General features: G+C 39.8%; 1 protein-coding gene across 1 annotated transcript in view; it reads right to left on the reverse strand.

Moving 5' to 3' along the window:
• Positions 1-1,210: 1,210 nt before the first annotated feature.
• The window catches only part of LOC120532067 (kinesin-like protein KIF24), an 81,814-nt gene continuing 55,192 nt past the window's right edge, over positions 1,211-27,832 (reverse strand). The window contains exons 12-15 of the mRNA XM_039757975.1: positions 22,012-22,663; positions 6,792-6,885; positions 1,810-1,917; positions 1,211-1,330 (exon numbers count right to left, since the gene is read on the reverse strand). Coding sequence (XP_039613909.1) covers positions 1,211-1,330; positions 1,810-1,917; positions 6,792-6,885; positions 22,012-22,663 — 974 coding nt within the window. The remainder of the gene's footprint in view (positions 1,331-1,809; positions 1,918-6,791; positions 6,886-22,011; positions 22,664-27,832) is intronic.

The following is a 27,832-nucleotide window of genomic DNA, read 5'->3' on the forward strand; positions in this document are numbered from 1 at the left end:
CACCTCCAACACTGCTTCTGTTTGACACCATGCAGTCTCATTTTCCTTGACCTGTACCAACATATTTATGTCACCAGCTTTGCCTTGCAGCATACTTGGGAACAGAGGCAACACCATCTGTACTCATTGACTTTCATCAACTCCATAAGCCAATTCAAGCTAGAACCCTTAATTAAGACACATCAGTGGCCAAACACTGAGGACAATGGATTTAAGCAGAAGAGATGCACCTTCTACTGGCAGGTAGATGATCTTTATCTGCACCCCCTCTTCCATGCTCTGCACCAACACTTTTCCTTGCAAGGTGATAATCCCTAAGTTCTTGCTATCTGACGTTTCTTTCCTCCAGCTATTAACCTCTATAATCTGCTTTAAGTTTCTTAATAAAATATACAGTACATGTGAAATACCTAAGCATTCATTCTACTGTACAAAAATATTAATCACAGACAACTATTCAATATAGGGAAGTTGCATAATAACTAGCAAAGCACACTAGTGAACAAGAACTTCAATCTGCATATGTAAAACAGAACTACCTAAAAAAAGTATGTATCTCTTAAATGTTTTGTTCTTATTAAGCAAGGACCTTACCAGGCACTGAGAGCAGTGCTATCCCCTTGTAGTTGCTGCCATCACCCTTCTCTTTCCAGATGGAGACGGCAAGTGCCATTTACCAGTCATTTGGGTTGACATCCATCTCCCAAATGGAAGCAAAGATTGCTTGCAATGCCGGGAGGAGAGCCTTACCACCAGCCTGGAGAAGTTCACCCTGGATACCATTGCAGCCTTTCCTACCCTCAGCTGGTTCACCACCTGTGCAATCTCAGTGAGACTAGGCGATTCACAGCTAATTGAAGGATCAGCCTCAAGATCCATGGACCCAGAGATGTCCAACGTCCAAGCCAGAGGATCAGCTTTAAACAACTGTTCAAAGTAGTCAGTCCAACAAGTCACAACTGCAGCATCATTCGTAAGGATTGCTCACCCACCCACTCTGACGAACAGATTTTAATGTACGTAATGCTTTGATTCCTCTGTAAGCAGGATGTGGGTCAGTAGACCATATATGTTGTGTCACTTACTTACAGATTCCTCTTACAAACACCTCCTTATCTGCCCTCAGAGCCTTTCTTCTCAGTTCCTGGTGCAGACCAGAGTTGCCATCAGGCCATGCGCTGTGACTTCTCTCAATGACATCCCGGGTGCCCTACAAGATGTAATACCTCCTTCTGGGAATACCAGCCACACCAACACAACCCTCAGCAACCTTCAGGGTCTTGTAATGGAAAGTCTCCCACAACACACTAGGATCGGCAGATGCACCTGTCTGCAAGTTCCACACAAACTGCATGCATACTCATTAGAAACAGCCCAATTCTCCTAGAAGCTGATAGCTTACTGAACCTAAGCTTGATCTTCAGAGTACCAACAACAAGTCTGTTGTTAGAATTCAAAAACTTGAAACTTCTGTAGACCCTGCAGTTCTGTAGGAGCTTCCAGCATCTGCCCACAAGGACGTGATCAGTTTCCTTCACTGCACCACCAGTACTGGATTACAAAATCTAACAATGCAGCTCAGGGCGCTGAAACCAAGATTCAGCAATCCACAGCCCCTGACCTTTTGCAAAGTCAAGGAACATAGAGCCATTTTCACCATGGTCACCAGACCAATGGGTAATATAACTGTTCCAGTGCTAGTGGTCTCACTGAAGTCACTCATGACCAGAGGAGTGTCATCCCACAGGCACCCATCAAGCACTGAGTGCAGATATGAGTAAAATTCTTCCCTTGCCAAACATTACTCACCGTGGTCGGAGCATACACTGAGACAACAGATAAGGCACCCAGAGAGTTGAAAGGAGAGACATTGGACACCATTGGAAGGAGCTGATCCACCGTAGTAACAGCTACTCCCTGTGTATGACAGCCATCAGAATGACCAAACTAATAAAAGGTGTACCCATCTACAGAGATCTGACCAGTCCCAGGTCTGAGCACCGCAGAGAATGCCGCCATTGAAATTCGGAATTTATGAAAACACAAGAAAGATGATTATCATGCCAGAGAGACAAGAGGTTCCACGCACTAACAAAACACAGTTGTTTATGTAAGTGTTTTCTGTCCTTAATATAACACACCTGAATTCATCACTGGTGCAGCTAGGATGTTTTAACAGCCACATAATAAGTTCAATGGATATCATCTATCTGTAGTCGAGGGGCTTCAATTGATTCTAGTATAAATGCACTTGTATCTGGAAGGTCCAAATTGTGGTCGAATCAGTAATGTGACATAACATACACAATGAAGAAAAAAAAATGTAAGCAACTTTGTGAAATGGTGATTGAAAAGCACAAGTCAGGCATGGATACAAGAAAATATCCAAGTTGCAGCATATAGGCCAGGTTTATACGTTACGCAACACGACACGTGCTTCAGAGGAGGCTACTGCTGCACAAGCGGTGTACTGTTTATACTTGCAGGTGTACCTTACGTAAATCTAGAAGATTCCACCAGGTGGCAGTGTGAGATATCATCATGGTCAGAAAATGTTCGGCTTTGCTGCGTTGTGAATTGCCTGAAACATCCATTAAATTCTGAGGGAACCTTGCCACAATATCTCTGAAAAGGACGATTAATGATTACATCCATCAATCCAGGAATGTGCCCATTCCAGCAAGTATCGGGCATGAGATAGAAACAAAATCCTTGAACGGGGCATCAGCACATCGCAAGGTGAACACAAGCTTACACATACACTAGCGTCATTTTAGTGTCACCAAATACCCAAACCTTCATGTCTTTGGAAGGAAACTGGAGCACACTCTAGAAATCACACGTCACACATGTGATTGGGAGGAAGCTGAGTGGACCAAGAGGAGGTAATTATCTGCCAGGCCAGAGGGTGACAGGTTGCGCTAAACCTTTTTCTGTTGTCTCTGCAGGCCAAATATGGGAAAATCTGATTTAACATCATTCCAGTTCTGGCGCCAAGAATAATGTCACTTCTGATCCTGGCATCAGATGATCACTTCCGTTATCACCCTTTAAAGCTGCCATCTTTTCCACCACTAGTTCAGTTAGGTCTGGAACTCAACCCATGCACATCAGTGCTTATTTCAGAACCCTTTATGCAGCCAGGGACAATATATATATATATATATATATATATATATATATATATATATACACACACATATATATATATATATATATACATATATATACATATATACATATATATACACATACATACATACATACATACATACATACATATATATACATATATATATATATATATATATATATATGTATACATATATATATATATATATATATATGTGTGTGCAGGTGAATTGTAGTAAGGGCGGCACGGTGGCACAGTGGTAGCGCTGCTGCATCACAGTAAGGAAACCTGGGTTCGCTTCCCAGGTCCTCCCTGCATGGAGTTTGCATGTTCTTCCCATGTCTGCATGGGATTCCTCCAGGTACTCCGGTTTCCTCCCACATTCCAAAGACATGCAGGTTAGGTGCATTGGTGATCCTAAATTGTCCCTAGTGTGTGCCTGGTGTGTGTGTGTGTGTGTGCCCTGCGGTGGGCTGACGCCCTGTCTGGGGTTTGTTTGCTGCCTTGCACCCTGTGTTGGCTGGAATTGGCTCCAGCAGACCCCCCGTGACCCTGTAGCTTGGATATAGCAGGTTTGATGATGGATGGATGGATGAATTGTAGTAGGAACCAAATTGCCCAGAATTAAACAAAAAAAATGTATTGTTGCAAAGTTGTTGATAATAAGGTTAAGTGAACTTGCTAAATGCTAAATTACAAGTAAAACGTTTGGGAGAAGGAAGGTAACTATTGAGAAGGATAACAGAGAAACTAAAAAGCAGCTGGAGAGAAATATTGCAGATAAGGTAAATGATAAAGGAGATTGTTTCAGTGTTTTATTAGTAAAACAATAGGCATGGATGAGGTGAAGTGTACCTAGAATAGTAAATAAATAGTCTGGAATTAAAACATATATAGTAAAATGGCAAATGCACTAAAATTGCCATTTTTCTTAAGTTTACAGATGACCTTCCTGCAGTACTAAAAAGGAACAGTGTAATCTGAAAATTGTAATGGGAGAAGTACTGCTTAGATTACATAGGTTAAATTCTAACAAATCACCAGAACCAAACAAAGTTTATCCTCGAGTGTTCGAGGAGGTTATTGAGTGTATAAACCCTTGACACGTTTTTTTACAAAGTCACTGCACACTGGGGAAATTCTTAAGGACTGGAAAATAGCAAATAAACATTATTGCATTATATAAAAAGTGTCATTGGGCAGAGCCAAGTAACTATAGATCAGTATGCTTAACATGCATCACAGGTAAATTAAAGGAAGGAATTACTAAGGAAAAGATTAAGCAGCACATTGCCACAAAATGAGTTTTAGGTAAAAATTAACATGAGCTTGAACGGGGGCAGTCGTGTTTTACTGATATGTTGAAATTCTGTGAGAAAGCAACAAAAGGATATAATCAGATTTGTGCACACAATATTATTTATCTTGATTTTCAGGAAGCATTTGATAAAGTTCCATAGGAGAGGCAGGGCATGGTGTATTGTGTAAATGGGTGCAAATCTTGCCTAAACACAGGAGGCAGAGGGTTACAGTGTGAGGAACGGGACTTGGCTATCATACAGGCTTGGGCAGATTTGAGACATACAAAATTTAATGTAAGTAAATGTAAGGTAGGAAATAATATTAGATTTGAATACACAATGAGAGGTCTGAAACTGTAAAGTACCCCTTATCAAAACACATAGAAGTCATAGTGGACTCATAACTATTAACCTCCAGCAAGTGTCCAGAAGCCATTAAAGAAAGCTAACACAATATTAGGGTACACAGCAAGATGCAAGCAGAACAAGTTAATGGTGGTTATTGTTAAGCTTTATAATGCACTAGTAAGGCCTCACCTGGAGTACTGCATGCAGTTTTGGTCTCGGGGATTAAAAAAAAAAAGACATAGCAGCTCCAGAAAACGTCCAGAGAAAAACAACTATGCCAATTCCTAGATTATAGGCTATGAATTATGATGAAAGACTGAAAGTGATTAATCTTTTCAGTTTAGCCAACAGAGTTTAAGAGCTGACATGACTGAAGTGTTTAAAATTATGAAAGGAATTAATACAGTGGACCAAGATAGTTACTTGAGTTCAAGAAGAACATGGGAGCAAAGTTGGAAATGTATTAAGGGTAAATTGTTAAGATTTTCTTCACATAGAAAATTATAGACAAATTGACTAAGTTAACAAGTAATCTGGTGGACAGTAGGACTCTATGGACATTTAAAAGTCGACAAAGTTGTTTTGGAGGATAGGATTGGTGAGCTTTGTTGGGATAAATGACCTGTCTTTGTGAAATGCTTTTCTAATGTTCAAATGTTTCATAAAGAACAGCACACAATTTATTATTAAGTTTCATTTTGCAATACTTTATCCAGTACAGAAATCCATTACATAATTTCAAACAAGTCCTTAAAACCTGAGCATAAAGTTTAGAATCACCTATGATGTTTCAGACTATAATATATTAAAAGAGTTTGTATGGTTGATCGAACGTTCAAAAACATTCAATCAATAAAAATGTGTTTTAATAGGGTTACATCATTTTGCTTATTTTGAAACTGATTTGCTTGTTTGTTATTTTTACCATCTCGATAAGCCTATAGCATCAATGTAGGACACACTCACCCCCATGGAGATAATTTAATGCTCAAATTATTTTGGTCTAGGGCAGGGGTGGCGAACTCCAGGCCTGGAGTGCCGCAGAGGCTACAGGTTTTCATTCTAACCCTTTTCCTAATCAGTGACCAGTTTTTCACTGCTAATTAACTTTTTCCCCATCACTTTAATAGCCCTGTTAGAAGAGTTCAGCCCTCTGATTTGATTCCTTTCTTCATTAAACGACAGCCAAGCTGAAATGAGATGTGAAACGAGCTAACAGATGACCCGCTAAACTGGGGCTTCAAACTCCAACTAATTTCACTCCAATCACTTTCTTAAATGAGAAGCCAGTTCTTGCTGTTAATTAAACCCATTATTTAATTCTATGGCTTGTTGTTGCTCTCATTCTGCCACAGCACACATTTTGAAAACTGTTGTTTTTCTGTTCTTTCTAAGAGCACCGTCAAAATGTTTTGGTGACCTGAGAGTTCAACCTTACCAAGACCATCATCTCTCTTTAATTTCAGATATTATGTAATGGGCACAGGGGAGCTGGTCATGTGGTGGCTAGTTTTGTGTCTCATTATTGTTTGGCTGCTAATTAAAGATAAAGAAACAACTATGGGGCCTGAGTCAAGTTAATTAAAAGAAGTAATCAGCTGCAATAACTGGTCACTAATTAAGAAGATGGTAAGAATGAAAACCTGCAGCCACTGCATCACTCGAGGCCTGGAGTTCGCCATCCCTGGTCTAGGGCAGTCTCCTGCTTAGGAAGAAAGTTCCTGTTTCATAGTTAAATTTTAATATTTAAAAAAATCACAATAGGAGTTCACAAATTTTTGACCAGTTTAGCTATTGCAAAATAATGTGATCTTCATGAGTTCTGAATACAAGGGCCTTAAACTCAAATAACAGACTGTACATACTTGCCATAAAAGGCTGTTAAGAATTATATTTTACATGACCTCTCTTGTGATGGGTGTAATAAACAATAAGATGGATATATTCTACTTCTACTTTTTAATTTTGTAAATTAAATTTTGCAAAATTGCAGAACAGTAAACTCTTACCTTTTCTGGCAGGCTAAGCAATAAAGCCTTTTCCTTCTGATTCAAGCTCTCCATCTCATCCAGTTCTTCATAATGAGCCTCTACTAAACGCCTCCTGAAAAGAATATATAATGTGTGTGTATTATATATATATATGTACATATATAATATATACATATATATTTTTTTTTAAGATTTTATATTATATGCATGTAAACAGATCTTAAACATATGGAAATAAGAACAAGGAAATGAATACATAATACAGATCACAAACAATGTTTTGTGGATATAAGAAAATATGGGGAAAATGAATTATGTTATGTAACAGTAGACATTTAATTATTCATTCCACTTTACAGTTTATTACATATAAGAAGATATCTGGAAATCCTATTTCATCCACTTATCTCATTAAATGCAAAAAGAATACTACTAAAAATCAAATTTGCTGAGTAGTTAGAAATGGAAAATTAAGAGTTACTACCAAGCCAAGTTTTGTCCTATTAGAAATCGGACAACTAAGCCTTGAAAATCTGTTGACAACGTAAGTAAGGAGAGCCTGAGTGTCAGTGTCAATTAACCAATAAATAAAGAACTCTGTAACAGCCATGGTCACGTTCAGAGGGGTAGCAAGTAACACACACCAAGAGTTAAATCTGTAGTTGGCCATGCCAAATTGTACTCACCTTAAAATATCTCACCCCATCTATACACAAATTTTCCAGTCAAAAAAAAAAAAAAAAGCTAAACTGGTCAATATATATTTATTTTTTTAACATAAAGTATATATGTACTGTATGTATTTTTAAAAGGATTAAGATACCTCAATTCCCTGATCATGAAATAAATTCCAATATTGTAATGGTGTTGACAAGTTACATCAGCCTGAGGAGTCAACTTTGAGAACCTATGTTCACTGGAATACTCACATATGCTTAAGACCAATCAAACAGACCGTGAGATACAATCAAAAAGGCTTCCTGAAGATGGCTTTAATGAATGTTCAGTCCATAGCCAATAAATCTTTTATTTTATATTACTTTTTTACATCCCAGAACTTGGACTTTCTATTTATATTAGGGACTTGGTTAAGTGCTAGTGTTTTCATTTTCTCTCCATGACCTTTTACCTCCTGATTGTAATTTTTTTAGCTCACTTAGAACTGCTGGTTGGGGTGGTGGACTTACTACTGTTTTTCATAATCGCTTTAAATGCAGTCTTATGTCTGTGGACAATTTTTCCAATTTTGAGGCTCAGTTGTTTAAAATTGAGCCTACCAATTGCGTTGTGTTTGGACTTGTTTACAGATCTCATGGTTATAATAAGGATTTCTTGAGTGCTTATCTTTCATGGTGTCATGCGCTGATAGACTGCTGATTCTATGAGATTTGTACATTCATGTTTGTTGTCCGACAAAACCCCTGGTTAAAAAATTCCTAGGTCTTATGGACTCTTAATTTATCTCAGGTGGTTTCAGGTCCCACACAGGTAGGTTATATGTTGGGCTTAATTCTCTAACACTTGGCCTCTCTGTAAATAAACAGGAGATTTCTGATGACGGCATTTCTGATCACTTTGCAGTTGCTTTTGAAATTAAGTTTTTGTGTCTGCCCATCAACTTCAGTAAACCACAGTGCTACTCACTAAATCTAAATACTGATGCATCACTGCAGTTTTGTGATATCTTCTCCAACTTCCACTTACCCTTGGTGTTAGAAGCCCTTTCTCTTTGTTCAGATACTCATGATATGGTTAAGCTTTTAGATCTCGCTTGCAAGGATACTCTGGATCTGGTCTCACCTTTAAAGATACGGACAGCCAAGAGTAAAGCCAGTGTTCAGTCCTGGCTGAATGACACCACTCGTGATCTCAGACAGGAATTCAGACATGCCAAGTGTAGGTGGAAAAAGGACAAACTTCAGGTTTCTTATGTAATTCTCAGAACTCACTGGAAGTCTTACCAACAGGTTGTGAGAGCAGGAAAATCTATTTTTTTTACCTTGTTTAAATGTAAATGATGCCTCTAGACCTAGGGTGCTGTTTAGCACCATGAAGACTCTCTTAAATCCACCTGGCAGCGGCTTCCCTGAGAGTACACCCGAGACCTGTGAGATTCTTCTCAATTTTTTAGAAATAAAATCCAAGCCATTTGATCCACCATTATTCTTACAGGTGCTGATCAATGTGTGTTGATACCCATCCCCTTTAAAGCCAGTGCAGAGCCGTTTTACTTTTTGCTTTCAAACCGTTTCTTCTTCTCAGTTTGCCAACATAGTACTGTATAAGAAAGCTTCCAAATATCCTCTAGATATTTTACCGTCATGCCTGTTTAAAGATACTTTCAGAGTCATTAGTTCAATTGGTTTGGCTATTATTAACAACTTTGTAAAATCTGTTATAATGCCAGACAACTTTAAACATGCAATTTTTCAACCTCAGCTGAAGCAGCCTACTCTTGAACATGTTGGAGAGCTGAGCGTTAATGGAAAAAAACTAAACTGATAGCTATGCAGATGACACACAGCTGTATTTATTGATAGCGCCTGATGACCCTGAGGCTTTTGGCGCTCTGATCATGTGTGTTACTTGTATTTCCGAATGGATTAGCATTAACTTTCCAAATAAGGAGAAAACAGAAATCTTAGTGATTAGCAAAAATGGATATAGTGAGGGTATTACAGTAGAAATAAACTTGATCCCTTAGGTTTAGAAATCAAGTCGGAGGTAACTATTGACTCTGACCTAAATTATAAATCACATATTAATCAGGTTAGTAGGAACTGCATTATTTCACTTAAGGAATATAGCTAAAGTTAGATGTCTCATAACTTTGGAAGAAGCTGAAACATTAACCTTGGCCTTAAGTTTTTTATTTTCCATATATCTGTTCCCCATGAGGCCTATCTTTCTAAAACACGAAGTCACTTACCATTGTTTTGCCAATAATACTCAGGTACACCTCAAAGTTAGACCTGGCATCATTTCATTGGTAAAAAAGCTGATGGAGTGCACTGAGGATATTAAATATTGGATGGTGCAAAAATTGTTACAGCCAGTCAGCCATTTTCCAACCCGCTGAATCCAAACACAGGGTCACGGGGGTCTGCTGGAGCCAATCCCAGCCAACACAGGGCACAAGGCAGGAACCAATCCTGGGCAGGGTGCCAACCCACTGCAGGACACACACAAACACACCAAGCACACACTAGGGCCAATTCAGAATCGCCAATCCACGTAACCGGCATGTCTTTGGACTATGGGAGGAAACCGGAGCGCCCGGAGGAAACCCACGCAGACACGGGGAGAACATGCAAACTCCACGCAGGGAGGACCAAAAATTGTTACAACTAAACGAAAATAAAACATTAAAAAACATTATTTTTGGTTCTACCACATCCACAGTTGAAATTAGCACTCAGTGAGGCTCCTTGCAGCAACGATTCATAATGATGTCAGGAACCTGGGTATCATCATTGAGTTGTCACTAAGTTTTGACAAACAAATTTCTTTGGTAGTATAGTCCTATTTTTACAAACCAAGGCAAATTTCAAAACTAAAATCTTTTCTGTCACAGGACTTGGAAACAGTTGTTTATCACATCTTGGCTAGATTATTGTAATTACTTGTATGTGGGACTGCCCAAATCTGCAATGTAATGCCTTCAGCTAGTTCAAAACACAGAAGCTAGATTGATTTTACACCAACAAAATAAAACTTTAATATTAGGAAAAATAAATACATAAATAAATAAATAGAATAAAAAAAGAGAATAGAATCCACTTTCTCAATTTAAATGTTTATTCTAAAATGTTATTCATTAGATCCTGCTAGGTTTTGAAGAAGTTTTGTACAGATCCTCTAAGTGAGAATTTTATTTTTTCCCAATTTCAGTTAATCTATAACATCAGTTATCCACTGACTAAAAAGAGGTGAATTAGGATTCTTCCAGTTGATCAAGATAGTCTGCATGCCAATAGTAAAGTAAAGTTATTTACAGTTTGTTTCTCCTTCTCCAATTTAAGCCCATCTGGAAGTACATCAAACACAGCTGTTAGTGGATTAGAAGGGATTGTGACTCCAAGGCTGTTTGAAAGGCATTTCAAGATTTTTGGTCCAAAACGATGTTAATTTGGTGCACGTCTAACACATATGGCCCAGTGAGGCTGGAACTTGATTGCAATCTTTGCAGGATGGACCTTGCTCTGGAAACATTTTGGACAATTTCAAATGAGACATATGCGCTTGATATATGATTTTAAGTTGAATAATTGAATACTTTGCGCATATGGAGCTAGAGTGAATTCAGTGCATGGCTGCCTTCCATTCCTTTTCTGAAATGTTGAGTAACAGATCCTTTTCCCACTGTAGTCTGGGAATTTTGAAAAGGAGGGACTTTAAAAGGTTTGTATATATCAATATTTTATCAGAACAGAGATCAGTGGGAGGTGAGGAAAATTGGGCAGGTTTTGTTTAACAAAGTTTCTGATTTGAAGGTAGTTAAAGAAATGAGTTGCTGGAAAGTTAAATTTGGAGTTTAATTGTTTGCAGGATGTGAAGAGGTTGTCTATGTACAGATCTCTAAACAACTTAATTCTGAATGTTTTCCAGACATTAAAAACTGAGTATGTTTGAGAGGGTAGAAAAAGGTGGTTATCGTGCAGTGGTGCCACAGATAAAATCGTCTTTATCTTGAAGTACTTTCTACATTGGTTCCATATTCTGAGTGAATGAAGCGCAACTAGGTTGTTAGCATATTGACGATAACTTGTACTTATAGGGGTACAAAGCAAGGAATATAAAGAAGTACTGCAGGATTTATTTTCTATTGTGGACAAAGCATGTGTATGTTCATTTATTTGTGTCAATGTCCTGATTTTTATAGTTTGTATATTTGCTGCCCAGTAATTAAATTGAAAGTTAGGTAGAGCCATTCCACCTTCTGCTTTAGGTCTTTGTAGGGTCGACATTTGGATACATGGATGTACTGAATTCCAAATAAATGAGGTTATGATTGAATCTAACTTCTTAAAAAATGCTTTATTGATGTATATTGGAATGTTTTGAAATGGGAAAAGCAGCTTAGGAAAGATATTCATTTTGACAGTGTTAATTCTTCCTGCTAAAGTGAGATGGAGGATAGATGATCTATGCAAGTCTTGCTTAATTTTGTTTCCTATACACAAAGCAAAATTTTGCTGATAATGAGCGTTATGTTTACTTGTGATGTTTACTCCTAGGTATTTAAACTGATCTGTGATGATAAAATGATAGGTGTCCAATCAAATATTGTGTGCTTGAGAGTTCACTGGAAAGAGCACACTTTTCTTCAAGTTAATTTGGACACCGGAAATCTTTGGAAATTCTGTTAATGCTGTTAGGACTGCAGGTACAGTATTTTTGTACCATGTCATCTGCATATAGAGAAATTTTCTGTTCAAGTCCTTCTCTGATAATCCCCTTTTATCTGATAAGCATTTCGACAGTAAACTGCCAGTGGGTCAATGGAGATTGCAAAATGCAGTGGCAACATGGGGCATTCTTGTCTAGTACCATGTTCTAGTTTGAAGTAGTCTGAAATAATGATGCTAATACAAACTGAAGCTTCTGGACTGGTATACAGTAGTCTGATCCATGCACAAATGTTCGGGCCAAACACAAATTTCTCCAAAGTAGTGAAAGGGTAGCTTTTTTAGAAAATGCTTTTTCGGCATCCAATGATAATATCATCTCCGGGGTGTTAGACTTTGTGGGTGAATATATTACATTAAACAGGCACCAAAGAAGCGTCTGCCTTTAATAAATCCAGTTTGTGGGTTTGTTCTTGTGATATTACCAAAGGAAGCACTTTCTCAATCCTTCTAGCTAGGACTTTGGGGAGCATCTTAAAATCATTATTCAGAAGTAAGATTGGTCTGTATGATGCACATTGTAATAAGTCCATATTTTGCTTAAGAAAGACGGTAATTAATGCTTGGCAAAAAGTTTGAAGTAGAATTTTATTGTCTCTAGCTTCTGTAAATGTTGCTAATAAGACAGAAGATAACTTAATTGAGAATATAAAATTCAGCAGGGAAGCCATCAGGGTATGCTGCTTTCCCTGTCTGAAGTGAGTTTATAGCATCTAGTAATTCTGATAGTGCCAGAGGTTTATCCAATTCCTCTGCACTGAGAGTAGTTGTGGTATCTGTTATGCATCCAAAAACGTATTAGACTGTGTCTTGTCTTCTTTAAACGGAGTAGAATATATGGACTTCTCTAAATTTCTTTAGTAGTCTCTAAATGCGTGCATTATATTTTTATGGTCAATGATTTTATCTCTGTTGGTAATTGGTGGGATTGCATTGCAAACTTCCTGCTTGTGGATTTGTTAAGCTAAGATTTTATTAGCTTTCTCTCCATGTTCATAGTAATGATGTCTTGATTTAAAAATGATTTGTTCTGTTTCTTTAGTTGTCAAGAGGTTGAGTTTTGAATGCAGAGCCTGTCTTTTTCCTATGAAGTGTCTCATTTGGACACCTGGCATGTTCTTCATCTATTCTTTTCCATTTTTTTTTTTTAGCCTTTTTTCTGATGTTCATGTTTATATATGCTTTCAAATACTGTAATTGAATCTCCTCGGGTTGTGTAAATACAGGTTACCTCAGGATGAAAAAAATAATTAAATAAAAATAACACCTCTAACAGAGTTCCACTACATACATCCATCTCCCAAAACCGACAAGACCAAAATATTGATTGTTAATCATGTATAATTAATATCTCCTACATATTAGCTTCTCTCCACTCACCAGATGTTGCATTGACTTCAAACCTATGTTTTTATTTTGTTTTTTTTTTTTTTTTAAAAAGCCTTCAATGGTCTTACCCCACCCTTTTATGTTAAATCTTAGGATTTAAACAATTTGTAAGAGTGACAGGTGATCAACTACCGCGTTGACGATTTTTTGTAATATATGTGTGTGTGTATATATATATATACACATACACACACACACACAAACATCCATCCATCCTCTTCCGCTTATCCGAGGTCGGGTCGCGGGGGCAGCAGCTTAAGCAGAGAGGCCCAGATTTCCCTCCCCGGCCACTTCTTCCAGCTCTTCCGGAGAATCCCATGCTTCCCAGGCCAGCCGGGAGACATAGTCCCTCCAGCGTGTCCTGGTCTTCCCCGGGCCTCCTCCCGTTGGATGTGCCCGAACATCTCACCAGGGAGGCGTCCAGGAGGCATCCTGATCAGATGCCCGAGCCACCTCATCTGACTCCTCTCGATGCGGAGGAGCAGCGGCTCTACTCTGAGCCCCTCCCGGATGACTGAGCTTCTCACCCTATCTTTAAGGGAAAGCCCAGACACCCCAAGGAGGAAACTCATTTCAGCCGCTTGTATTCGCGATCTCGTTCTTTTCGGTCACTACCCATAGCTCATGACCATAGGTGAGGGTAGGAGCGTAGATCGACTGGTAAATTGAGAGCTTTGCCTTACGGCTCAGGTCCTTTTTCACCACGACAGACCGATGCAGAGCCCGCATCACTACTCCGCCCCCTTGAACCGTCACCTTATCGTGGTGGAGGGGTTTGCGTGTCCCAATGATCCTAGGAGCTATGTTGTCCGGGGCTTTATGCCCCTGGTAGGGCCACCCAAGGCAAACTGGTCCTAGGTGAGGGATGAGACAAAGAGCGTTCAATAAACCTCTGATGAAGAATAAAACCTTGGACGACGCTTTCCCTTGCCCGACGCTGGTCACCGGGCCCCCTCTGGAGCCAGGCCTGGAGGTGGGGCTCGATGGCGAGCCTGGTGGCCGGGCCTGCACCCATGGGGCTCGGCCGGGCACAGCCCGAAGAGGTAATGTGGGTCCTCCTCCCCATGGGCTCACCACCTATGGGAGGGACCAAGGAGGTTGGGTGCAGTGCGAGTTGGGTGGTGGCCGAAGACGGGGACCTTGGCGGTCTGATCCTCGGCTACAGAAACTGGCTCTTGGGACGTGGAATGTCACCTCTCTGAAGGGGAAGGAGCCTGAGCTAGTGCGCGAGGTCAGAGGTTCCGCTAGATATAGTCGGACTCACCTCGACGCACAGCTCTGGAACCTCCTTGAGAGGGGCTGGACTCTCTACCACTCTGGAGTTGCCCCGTGAGAGGCGCGAGCAGGTGTGGGCATACTTATTGCCCCCACTGGAGCCTGTGCATTGGGGTTTACCCCGTGGACGAGGGTGGCCTCCCTCCGCCTTCGGGTGGGGAAGGGTCCTGACTGTTGTTTGTGCGTATGCTAACAGCAGTTTGGAGTATCCACCCTTTTGGAGTCTCTGAGGGGTTGCTAGAGGGCATACCTTCTGGGATTCCCTCGTTTTGCTGGGAGACTTCAATGCTCACGGGCAATGACAGTGAGACCTGGAAGGGCGTGATTGGGAGGAATGGCCCCGATCTGAACCCGAGCGTGTTTTGTTATTGGACTTCTGTGCTCGCCATGGATTGTCCATAACGAACACCATGTTCAAGCATAAGGGTGTTCATATGTGCACTTGGCACCAGGACACCCTAGGCCTCAGGTCGATGATCGACTTTGTGGTGTGTCGCCGGACTTGCGCCATATGTCTTGGACACTCGGGTGAAGAGAGGGGCGGAGCTGTCAACTGATCACCACCTGGTGGTGAGTTGGCTTCGATGGTGGGGGAAGATGCCGGTCAGACCTGGTAGGCCCAAACGTGTTGTGAGGGTCTGCTGGGAACGGCTGGCAGAGTCCCCTGTCAGAAGTAGCTTCAACTCCCACCTCCGCAGAACTTCAACCACGCCCCGAGGGAGGTGGGGACATTGAGTCCAATGGGCCATGTTCCGTGCCTCTATTGTTGAGGCGGCTGACCGGAGCTGTGGCCGCAAGGTGGTCGGTGCCTGTCGTGGCGGCAATCCCCAACCCGCTGGTGGACACCGCGTGAGGGATGCCGTCAAGCTGAAGAAGGAGTCCTATAGGACTTTTTGTCCTGTGGGTCTCTGGAGGCAGCTGATAGGTACCGCAGGCCAAGCGAACGCTGCTTCGTTGTTGCTGAGGCAAAACTCGGGCATGGGAGGAGTTTGGAGAGGCCATGGAGAACGACTTTCGGACGGCTTGAGGAGATTCTGGTCCACCGCCTCAGGAGGGGAAGCAGTGCAGTGTCAACACCGTATATGGTGGGATGGTGCGCTGCTGACCTCACTGACGCTAGGGTCGGTGGGAGGAGTACTTCAAGACCTCCTCAATCCCACTAACATGCCTTCCACGAGGAAGCAGAGCCTGGGGACTCTGAGGTGGGCTCTCCCATCTCTGGGACTGAAGTCACCGAGGTGGTCAAAAACTCCTTGGTGGCAGGGCCCCGGGTGGATGAGATACCGAGTTCCTTAAGGCTCTGGATGTTGTAGGACTGTCTTGGTTGACACGTCTCTGCAACATCGCATGGACATCGGGACAGTGCCTCTGGATTGGCAGACGGGTGGTGGTCCCCTCTTTAAAAAGGGGGACCGGAGGGTGTGTTCCAACTCTAGAGGGATCACACTCCTCAGCCTCCCTGGAAAAGTCTATTCGGGGTTCTGGAGAGGAGGGTCCGCCGGATAGTCAACCTCGGATTCAGGAGGAACAGTGTGGTTTTCGGCCCTGGTCGCTGAACAGTGGACCAGCTCTTCACCCTTAGCAGAGTCCTGAGGGTGCATGGGAGTTTGCCCGACCGGTCTACATGTGTTTTGTGGACTTGGAAAAGGCATTCGACCGTGTCCCTCGGGAATCCTGTGGGGGTGCTCGGGAGTATGGGGTACCGGACCCCTGATAAGAGCTGTTCGGTCTCTGTACAACCGTGTCAGAGCTTGGTCCGCATTGCCGCAGTAAGTCGAGCCCGTTTCCAGTGAGAGTTGGACTCCGCCAGGGCTGCCCTTTGTCACCGATTCTGTTCATAACTTTATGGACAGAATTTCTAGGCGCAGCCAGGGTGTTGAAGGGGTCCGGTTTGGTGGACTCAGGATTGGGTCACTGCTTTTGCAGATGATGTTGTCCTGTTTGCTTCATCAGGCCGTGATCTTCAGCTCTCTGGATCGGTTCGCAGCTGAGTGTGAAGCGGCTGGGATGAGAATCAGCACCTCCAAATCCAAGAGCATGGTCCTCAGTCGGAAAAGGGTGGAGTGCCCTCTCAGGGTTGGGAGAGAGATCCTGCCCCAAGTGGAGGAGTTCAAGTATCTCGGGGTCTTGTTCACAAAGAAACATATATATATATATATATATATATATATATATATATATATATCAAAAATCATCAACGTGTCATAAACAGAACCTTCAATAGAGGCTCCAGTCACAAAGAATCACATTGGATTTTGTAACTGCAATGCACTACATGAACGTCTGGGGGCAGTATCGTTTGTTGCTTATTGGTCAAGACGCACACAGTCCTACCAACGCAAGCATCTTGGAGCTGTGATGTCTCTCGAGAGGTTTTAGCGAGTAAAGTTAGTGTCACGTGTTAACGTTGATGTTTGTACTATAATGCGTATATCAAGATTTCGACAATGATAGTTAACCCTTAAACCGATACATACTTGAGGGTTAATGCACCCCTGGACGCCAAATACTTTTTAGCTGCAATTTTTAAGTAAACATTACAATTCACAAAGAAAATGTGAAATTTTAACGGTACACATATTTTTTCATGCAAAAAGCATCACAATTACTGCAACACTGATCATTTTACGCACTGCAAATGAACTGTATAAACTATAAAAAAAAAAAAAAACTACTTCAACAATCTATTACTGTATGTTCAATATGAAACTGAAGTCATTGATGAAATTAAGTATATCACCGAGCCAACAGAGCTTGAACTCGCTGCATGCAAACACACAGGGCTAAACACATGATTTCAGGCTCGTCTAGTGTAGCGGCTGAATCCCAGAGACAGTGGTGCTGCAATTCTGCCAGGGCCGGCAGTGGTCGTGAGCTGGCTGCTCAACGAAATTCGTTGAACGAATATACGGCACTGACTGATCAGCTCCGGCATGCTGGCAAATTGCACTGAGAAACAAGTTTAACCGGTTGCGGAGTTCAATGAATTTACGTCGCCGAATATATGTCGCCGCACATACTCAGCGTGCTTGCAAATTGCACTGGAAACAGACTCTAGCTGGTTGCGGAGTTCAACAAATGTACTTTTCCAAATATACTCGGCTCCAGTGTGCTGGCAGTAATTACCTTGTTACATATTTTAGTCTGTTATTTTATTATTCTGGCATAATATAGTACATGATGTGATAAACTACAACACTTTTCTTTCAGAGTGTGATGATTAAAACATCTTTATTTGTCTACAAAATCATTCTTATGTATTCCTGCTACCTCTACTCACTCTGAGCGTCTCTTCTCAGCAGCTGGGAACATTGTCTCAAAGAAGAGAGCCAGCCTCACTCCAGAGCACGTCGAAATGCTCACGTTTCTGCACTGCAATCAGGACTACATGAACTGAATCTTCTATAAACTGTACATTGTTTTATTTTATTTGAATTGAAGCTTTATTTAAAATTTTGGACTTCAAGACAGGCATTCGCAGGCATCAAAATAGTCAGGCATGAAATAATCATGACAAATCGAAAAAAAAAATGGAACGATTAGTCGACTACCAAAATAATCATTTGTTGCAGCCCTACTCTTTAATATAGTACTTAAGGTTTCTATGCATTTGGTTATGCAAGAGCTTAATGTGAAAATTACAATCGGATTCACCCAATCTAATAAAATTAAAATCAATGATAGGTATCAACTTTAAAAAACCTGATTGGAGCATCCCTATAACTGTATCTCAGTTGTCAGTCTCCTGATCAACTATATACCTGTATATACAGTGGTGTGAAAAACTATTTGCCCCCTTCCTGATTTCTTATTCTTTTGCATGTTTGTCACACAAAATGTTTCTGATCATCCAACACATTTAACCATTAGTCAAATATAACACAAGTAAACACAAAATGCAGTTTTAAATGATGGTTTTATTATTTAGGGGGAAAAAAATCCAAACCTACATGGCCCTGTGTGAAAAAGTAATTGCCCCTTGAACCTAATAACTGGTTGGGCCACCCTTAGCAGCAATAACTGCAATCAAGCGCTTGCGATAACTTGCAATGAGTCTTTTACAGCGCTCTGGAGGAATTTTGGCCCACTCATCTTTGCAGAATTGTTGTAATTCAGCTTTATTTGAGGGTTTTCTAGCATGAACCGCCTTTTTAAGGTCATGCCATAGCATCTCAATTGGATTCAGGTCAGGACTTTGACTAGGCCACTCCAAAGTCTTCATTTTGTTTTTCTTCAGCCATTTAGAGGTGGATTTGCTGGTGTGTTTTGGGTCATTGTCCTGTTGCAGCACCCAAGATCGCTTCAGCTTGAGTTGACGAACAGATGGCCGGACATTCTCCTTCAGGATTTTTTGGTAGAGAGTATAATTCATGGTTCCATCTATCACAGCAAGCCTTCCAGGTCCTGAAGCAGCAAAACAACCCTAGACCATCACACTACCACCACCATATTTTACTGTTGGTATGATGTTCTTTTTCTGAAATGCTGTGTTCCTTTTACGCCAGATGTAACAGGACATTTGCCTTCCAAAAAGTTCAACTTTTGTCTTATCAGTCCACAAGGTATTTTCCCAAAAGTCTTGGCAATCATTGAGATGTTTCTTAGGAAAATTGAGACGAGCCCTAATGTTCTTTTGCTTAACAGTGGTTTGCGCCTTGAAATCTGCCATGCAGGCCGTTTTGCCCAGTCTCTTTCTTATGGTGGAGTCGTGAACACTGACCTTAATTGAGGCAAGTGAGGCCTGCAGTTCTTTAGACGTTGTCCTGGGGTCTTTGTGACCTCTCGGATGAGTCATCTCTACGCTCTTGGGGTAATTTTGGTCGGCCGGCCACTCCTGGGAAGGTTCACCACTGTTCCGTTTTTGCCATTTGTGGATAATGGCTCTCACTGTGGTTCGCTGAAGTCCCAAAGCTTCAGAAATGGCTTTATAACCTTTACCAGACTGATAGATCTCAATTACTTCTGTTCTCATTTGTTCCTGAATTTCTTTGGATCTTGGCATGATGTCTAGCTTTTGAGGTGCTTTTGGTCTACTTCTCTGTGTCAGGCAGCTCCTATTTAAGTGATTTCTTGATTGAAACAGGTGTGGTAGTAATCAGACCTGGGGTGGTTACGAAATTGAACTCAGGTGTGATACACCACAGTTAGGTTATTTTTTAACAAGGGGCAATTACTTTTCACACAGGGCCATGTAGGTTTGGATTTTTTCTCCCTAAATAATAAAACCATCATTTAAAAACTGCATTTTGTGTTTACTTGTGTTATATTTGACTAATGGTTAAATGTGTTTGATGATCAGAAACATTTTGTGTGACAAACATGCTAAAGAATAAGAAATCAGGAAGGGGGCAAATAGTTTTTCACACCACTGTATATATATATATATATATATATATATATATATATATATATATATATATATTAGAAGGATAATACCCATATTCATTTACTGACTTTACTTTTACAATAATAATGGGAATGCTAGTCATTGAAACTGAAATACATGAAGTCAATTACTAATGTGAAAAGATCAACAAGACTATTACACTCAACTGACTCTTTTAATCTAAACAATAAAATACATCCCTAAGGACAACAGTATAATGGAAATATACTACAGCAGGTTTGTGTTGCAGTAGATATTTTTACATTGTCCCATGTCACTCATTAGTTTGGATCACATAGAAAACAAATCTTTTCAAAGAGGGGTGAGTCTTAAGCAACTTTCATGTTTCAGATTAATTTTTGCTCTACCCTGAAATTATTTACAAATTTCTGATCTTCAATTCTGTTGAAGGAACATCTTTTAATACCTGATGATCACTTAAGGTCAAACATTCTGTGGGTTGTTGATGTCAATTAAAAGAACAGAATGTTCAATAGAGTAAAAAAACTGTGTAGAGAATAATACTGTACAGTTAAATCGGTTCTGGTTGGGGAGAATGCACTGATACAGAGCGTTGCCGCACCCACCAGATGACTAAATGGCTCGGGATCCTGGTTGGCAACAATGAGGATCCTGCAAGCCAGATCACCCTCATGAAATCACGTCACATGGCAGAAGTGCAGTCACTGATGCTCCCTCACAATGCAGGTAATGTGCCTCATTAAGGACTCCATGAGCAACTGCTCATTCAACACAAAGTCAAACCAGTGGTGCCCAAGGGATTCTACAAAGAGACACAGTACCGAAGGAGTCCAGACTTCTTCTCAGATCACTGGATAGCATCCATGTCAGGCAACCATATAGGAAGACAGGAAGCACCAGGACTCTAAAGATTTTGATCTTCATCATTTTGCATAGATATTGGGAACGCCACACACTCCTCTCCAGTGACCTCATGACCAAACACCCGACCTCGCCCCTCTCCAAATCAGTCTAGTGATATGAATGTCATTGCAGAGGTAAGTAAACCTCTCAACATGGTTGACACACTCAAAGCAGACAGACACACTGCTGATGGCTGTGCCTAAGAGGTCATTAAAAGTCTGGATCTTAATTTTTATCCAGGACACTCACAAGCCCAGACACTCAGACTCCTCGCTCAGTCTCTCAAGAGCCCTGATCAGAGCCTCCATTGACTCAGCAAAGATGACAGCATTGTCAGCAAAGTCAAGATCACTGAATTTTTCTTCACCAACAGATGCCCCACAGCAGCAGGACCCCACAACCTTTTCCAACACCCAGTCTATGCAAGCATTGAACAGAGTCGATACAAGAACGCACTCCTGACAAACCCCAGAATAAACTGAGAAAAACGCAGAGGTTCTGCCACCACTCTGCACAGCACACACAGTACCAGTGTACAGACCGGCCATATCATCCAGCAACCCTGAGGGGAGCCCAAGAAGTCTTAGGATGTCCCACAGGGCAGTTCGATCAACTGAGTCAAGCGCTTTATGAAAATTGACAAAGGCTGCACAGAAAATCTGTCGATGTTCTGCCATACTGTTTTTAAATCTGCAAATTATGCACTGAAGATAAATATTTTGTGCCTCTACAGGCATAAATGAACACAGAAACCGTACATCTCCAAATAGGAACATTTACTAGTGTAAAAGCAAATTAAACTGGAAAAAACCCAATGTAAAGATGTATCAGACACTACTTATCTTATTGATAAATATTATAAAGATTATAAAATGTATTAAAAAACAAAACATACCGTACTTTTCCTAGGGCATCTATCTGCTTCCCTAGCATTGCTTCATCAATTCCAACAGACTCTTGAAGAGGTGGTAGTGGCATAACAGTCACCTTGGACTCACTAAATGTTTTTAAATCATGGCCAACAGTAAAATTGAAAGATCCATTTAAAAACAGTTCCTCTTTGAAAAGCTTAAAATTCTGGCTATTTAGTTTGGGTTCATTAATCTCCATTCTAGTTACCTCAGGAAAATTAACTTCACCTAACTGAGTGAAATTGCCGTTAGGTCTTTTACAGTCATCTGTTGGTTTTTCAAGTTCTCTCCTGGGGACAACACACTCTTTTGACTCTGCTTTCTCTAGCTTTTTTGATAAGGAGAATGGAGGTATCTTCTCAGGCACTCTGTCAAGAATGTTCCCAGCAGCCACAGACATAACATTATCCATTTCATTTGGAATTTCAATGCTATGTTTTTTCTCAGTACTTTGGTTATTTCCAGTTTCTTTACAAGACTGATGATGCTGTCCCTGGAGGTCTGATAATAAGTTAATTGAATATTTGCTAATGCAGTAATCATGAGTTACAAAGTTACCAGCAGATATGACTATAGCCAAGTCTTCCTGCTGTAGTCCACAGATACTGTCAGTGCCAGAGTAGTCATTTGCTGAATCTGAAATATAAAGATGGATTCAGTTTTAATAGTAAATGCACAGTATTTACTCTTAAAAAGTTATTTTACACAGTTATCAAATACTTTATAAATCAGCAACATTTGTAATCTCCAACATAACTCATGACATTTCAGGAAACTATTCAAATTCACCTAATGCTGGAAAAGATAAGTGTAAATGAACTATATACTATGGGACGGTCTGCTTTTCTCTCTAGATTCATTGCATATTGTGCATTGAACTAAAGGGCCAATGTTCTGGCTCTACATAAATTTCACTGATTATTTTGACACAAAGATGAGATACATAAATGTGAATGTATTAATTACAGCTTGGCTTTGAAAACAACCATTTCTCCCAAGCTTATCGTGAAACTTCAAGATTTGGGCATCTGCAAATGGATACTGAACTTCCTAAAAAGTAGACTCCCACCCAAATAGTAAGGACAGTTGAGAAAACCAATGCCCACACGGATATTAAACAAGAACCCCTTAAGTCTAGCACACCTCTACCCATATTTGTATAATATTACAAAAAAAAATCAATTGGGCTGCCCCCATTAATAAGAAGCAATTGGGATTACTTGCATAAACCATTACTCCACACACAGATGTCAATTGTAAGGTTTCATTGATAGGTGCAATCTACATGTCATAAGTACCGGAGACAAAGGCATAGATGTATACAAATATAAGTATCCAAATTTTCTCCACAACCCATTTTATGATGTACTGAACATTGAGGCCAAATGATATGCTGTACTTGCTAACTTCGGCAGCAGCAATTTCTAATGTATTGATTTTGGTTTCCATAATTTGGCTTGTGGCATGTTTTAGCTAGACAGAAGTTTCTTTCAGTTCAGTCTCTGACAGTTGATAATTAATGGACTTGGTCCTGCACTCCAACTATCTTTAAAAACTAGTTATACTACAGAATAAATTTACAAAAGAGGGGAGTGATAGGAGCTGTATCTTGTGGTATGCTGTTATACTGAGATTTAATGTCAAATATAGCTAGTATATAAGGGGCGTAGTATGATAATTGCTGCAATTTGTTAATAACATTTGTTGTGCTGTTACATTAAAACATAGATCTGATTGTAGTTCTTGGTTTATGTTGGCAAAACAGAACAAGTGGTCTATAGAAAAGTATTGAAACATAAAACCAACATCTAAATGGGATTGGTAAATACTCCAGTTCCTAGACATTTTATGGAACACAACAATGTGGTTATTGATTTGAAATATACCACCCTGGATTCTGCTGAACATACCCAAGGGATGGTAACTATGAGAAGGCTCTGTTACAATGGGATGCCTAATGAATTTTAAAACCAAAAAAAAACTATTTACTACCCTTTGGTCTGCTTATGCAGAGCTGGTAAGTCCCTTTGCTTGAGGTAGCTGTCTAAATGCAAGTAAGGCTGTATACCTGGGGTGCTATAAAGTAGATACCCAACACTCATAAATAATATAGTTAATCAGTAACTATAGTTTAGGCGAACCAAAATAACACAGGAATCCCTATAATAATATAATCAAGATATAGTGATATGAGCACGTGGTGTGGGCAACTGCAATAAACCCACAGGGTTTAGTGGTGTCTTCTCTGTGTGAAAACTCTGGCAAATGGATATGGTGCCCGTTACCCTGAATGAGACTAGTGCATCAAAACTAAAGGCTATTCCACTGTCAGATGGTACGATCGCAAGATGCATATATAACAATTCAAATGACTTGGAAGAACAACTCATTGAAAAACCGGAAAGAATCACGTTTGGCTTTACAAGTTAAGGCAAATTATGGAAGGAAAAACTGATTGTGATCGTGTCCACATTTTGTTTTTTTGCAGTGCCTCTGGAAAGCATGAAGTGCTTCTGAGTTGTGCAGTGTTCTTCAGATATGATTCATTTTAAATTTTCATTGGGAACAACATGTGAGGATTAAAACACTAAAACACAGCTAATGCAACACTTACAACCACAGTGTTTCACAAAAAAGGGTTCACTGGGAGTACAAAGTCTTGTAGCTCAGATAAGAAAGGCATATAAAATCACTCGTAATTGCTGTAACATATTAAATGCAGTCATTAATCAAACTTGCTTTTTTTTTCCACCGCAGTTATGCTTTCTATTGTGCAGGTTTTGATACAGTAATCAAAACCTGGTACTCCCTAGAACCCACCCTCTCAACTTTGACCGGTGAAAATAATAGTTTAAGTTTCAAGCTGAAATTCATTTTGCATGCGGCGTCACTTAAACAAATAAATAACTAATTAAATTCCTAAAAAAGTAACAAGAACATATTTTGCAATTCACTTATTTACACACACATATTACTTTTTTATTGTTACATTTCATTATACGTTTATTTGCATGTTTCTTTAATTTTGTATGAAATATTCCTTCACAAAAATTGTCCTGTACTTTTCATTCTTCTTTTAAACTTAGGTACTGTGAGTCTTTACTCAGAGTAGCTCACAAGTAAATGAATTCAATGATCTTTGTAATGATCTGTGGTATTTTTTCCTCATTAATGTAAGATAGACATTTAACGTCCAAATATGAACAACAGATGATTATTTCAGTCTGGGGGACATATTCGTGGCCTGTTGCGTGCATTGCTCTATGATTTGTTTTGTATATGCCCCATCTTGGCAATGCTACATTAGCATTATTTATTTGACACAATACTTTATTTGAAAATTGCTCCAAATTCATCTGTAAAAATAGTGTGGGTGTTTAGCAGGGAACAATTAAGTTAATACCACCTAAAAAAAGCTTAAAGTAAAGCAGACGAAGCATAGGCTATTGTTAGTTGGTAAAATGTGAGGATAACTAAAAGGATAAATAAAGAAATGCTGCTGGCAGATGACTGACCATGATGGCTTCAGGTTTAATCTCAGTAAGACAGCAGAGTGCTATGGGCAGGAACTGGTATTCAAAGACTGATTTACGAAACTAACAAACTATTGCACTTTCATCCTTTATAGTGAAAATAATATTATGGCTTATTACCTTAGCCAATGAATGTAAAGTGACCAGTCAGCTATATTGCAAAGGCATAGACAGCTATACCTTTGCCAGTACCCAGAGTGTAAAATTGCATGTTGGAAAAAATAACTAAAATTTCGAAAAGACTCTTTAAAAATGTAATATTTTAATAAAAAAATAAAAATCGGAAATACTGCTGTTATTTTTCTTGTGTCTTTGCATAATACTCTGATGGCTGCTTAGTAGTTGTGGCACATATAGCAGTAAAGCTGGCAAGAATTACTTTTACAATTCCATTTGACCCAAGGGCAGACCAGAAGAGGTAAGAAAATCTGCCTTAAAATGTTCTGTTAACGTATTTAACAGGCAAAAGGCTGTCTGTTTTGCTAATGATTAACTCCACAATCTACCCACTCAGAAATGTGAGTAGAGTAGGTTTAAACGCCTTGAGCATGAAAAAGATGCTATATAAATAAAATGTATTATCATCATCATGTTCGCTTTTGGGATGATGTGCAAAAAAAATACACAGTGTTACCTGGGGTAATGCAACGTGAAAATTAGTGCTGGTAAAAAACAATCAACTGTTCGCTTACATTCTATTATCAGATTAGAGCATGATTTTTTTGGCAATGTAACAGTTTTTGGGTAGTCAAAATATTTTTTTTAGTTGCATCTCAACGTAAAAGTGTGAATACTAAATTTGTAATGATGTTAAAATAAACACATCAACTATTTTCCTAAACATGAATACTGACACATCTAGCGTGGTGTCTTTTGTTTACCAGGTCAGCACACAGCTGATCGGGAGCTTCTAAACTTGATAGTTCACTTTTTTATTAGAGAAAGGTCTGCCTTTCGCTTCATGCAAGCATTCTGCACGAGGGGGTACAGAAATCCTGTGTAGAAATATCACCATATTGATTCAGCATTACAGCACAGAAAGGCGAGTGCTTAGTGCAGTTTGAAAACATCGTAGTGTCTGCTTTTGGAAAAAGGAGATGATTTCAGCTGGCCGAATGAAGACGTTTAAATACAGAGTTCAATGAAAGGATGTCATATTCTATTTTAAAGTCTTCCTACATAACAGTATCCAAACTTGACTTCATCTGACTGAGTACAGGTGTATGTCGAGGGAGAGAATCGTGTGGCACCCGAATACACATCACCCACAAGTTAGGAGCCATTTGTATGTAGGTAAGACTATAGGTTAGTAACAAAGGTTGCTGATTCACTGTCTTCAGCAGTGATAAATACCAATGTGATGAGAATTTAATTTTATTACAAAATTCCATTTACATGAAGCAACACTGTTGTTCAGTAATAAATAACTTTTATGATGAGAAACCCGACAATTACAACTTATACAATAATTTCAACAAAATAAAATAATGCAGACAGAAGAGAAAGAGGTGCTGCGGAGAGGATAACATGGAGAAGGCAATGTATACTGTGAGCTGCATGCTGGGAATTAACAAAACTTGTTTGCTCAAGTGGTTGTCAGGAATGGCAACCAGACATGCATTTTTGATTAACAAAACTGAAAATATGGTTGCCATTTTTAAGAGACTAGATTTGGAGTAATTAAGATGCTATGTAATTACAGTATATGCCAGCTTGCTACTGCTTTACAATATGTCAGTCTTAAGTGGTATCACTTAACATGTCAAACATCTGTCACATGGTTTGTTCAAACCGAACCCAAGAGGACTGGAGCTGTATAAAATCGGTCTACTAAGCAGTCATGCAAAATCGTTATTTTCAAAAGATTTCCAGCAAGATTCTACATAATACACCCTTTATTCACTTAAATATGCACTGAATAGGATTCCATCATATAATCCATTTTACAATTTTGATTTCATGTAGCATTCTTCCACTAGCAAATGAAGATGAACTGGTTAAACAAGCCTACCCTGTCATTTTGTTTCAGTGTGTGGTAGTGGACTAGTTTGTGTCAGTCAGTTGTGCACAATCATAAATACATCTAACTAATTTCACTTGTGAATGGACTGAAACTTTGTAAGGAATCATTTATACCTGATAAATCTCTCTAGAATAATTTAGATCAGTCAATGGCAGCTTTAAAAGCAACCCAGTGGTGTTATTATACTGCATGCACATTCAGAAGCGCCATCAGTTTCAAACTTTATGTAAAATCAGTGCCTTTGTATAT

This window comes from Polypterus senegalus, chromosome 7 (assembly GCF_016835505.1).
Source record: "Polypterus senegalus isolate Bchr_013 chromosome 7, ASM1683550v1, whole genome shotgun sequence".
In the NCBI taxonomy this organism is placed as follows: Eukaryota; Metazoa; Chordata; class Cladistia; order Polypteriformes; family Polypteridae; genus Polypterus; species Polypterus senegalus.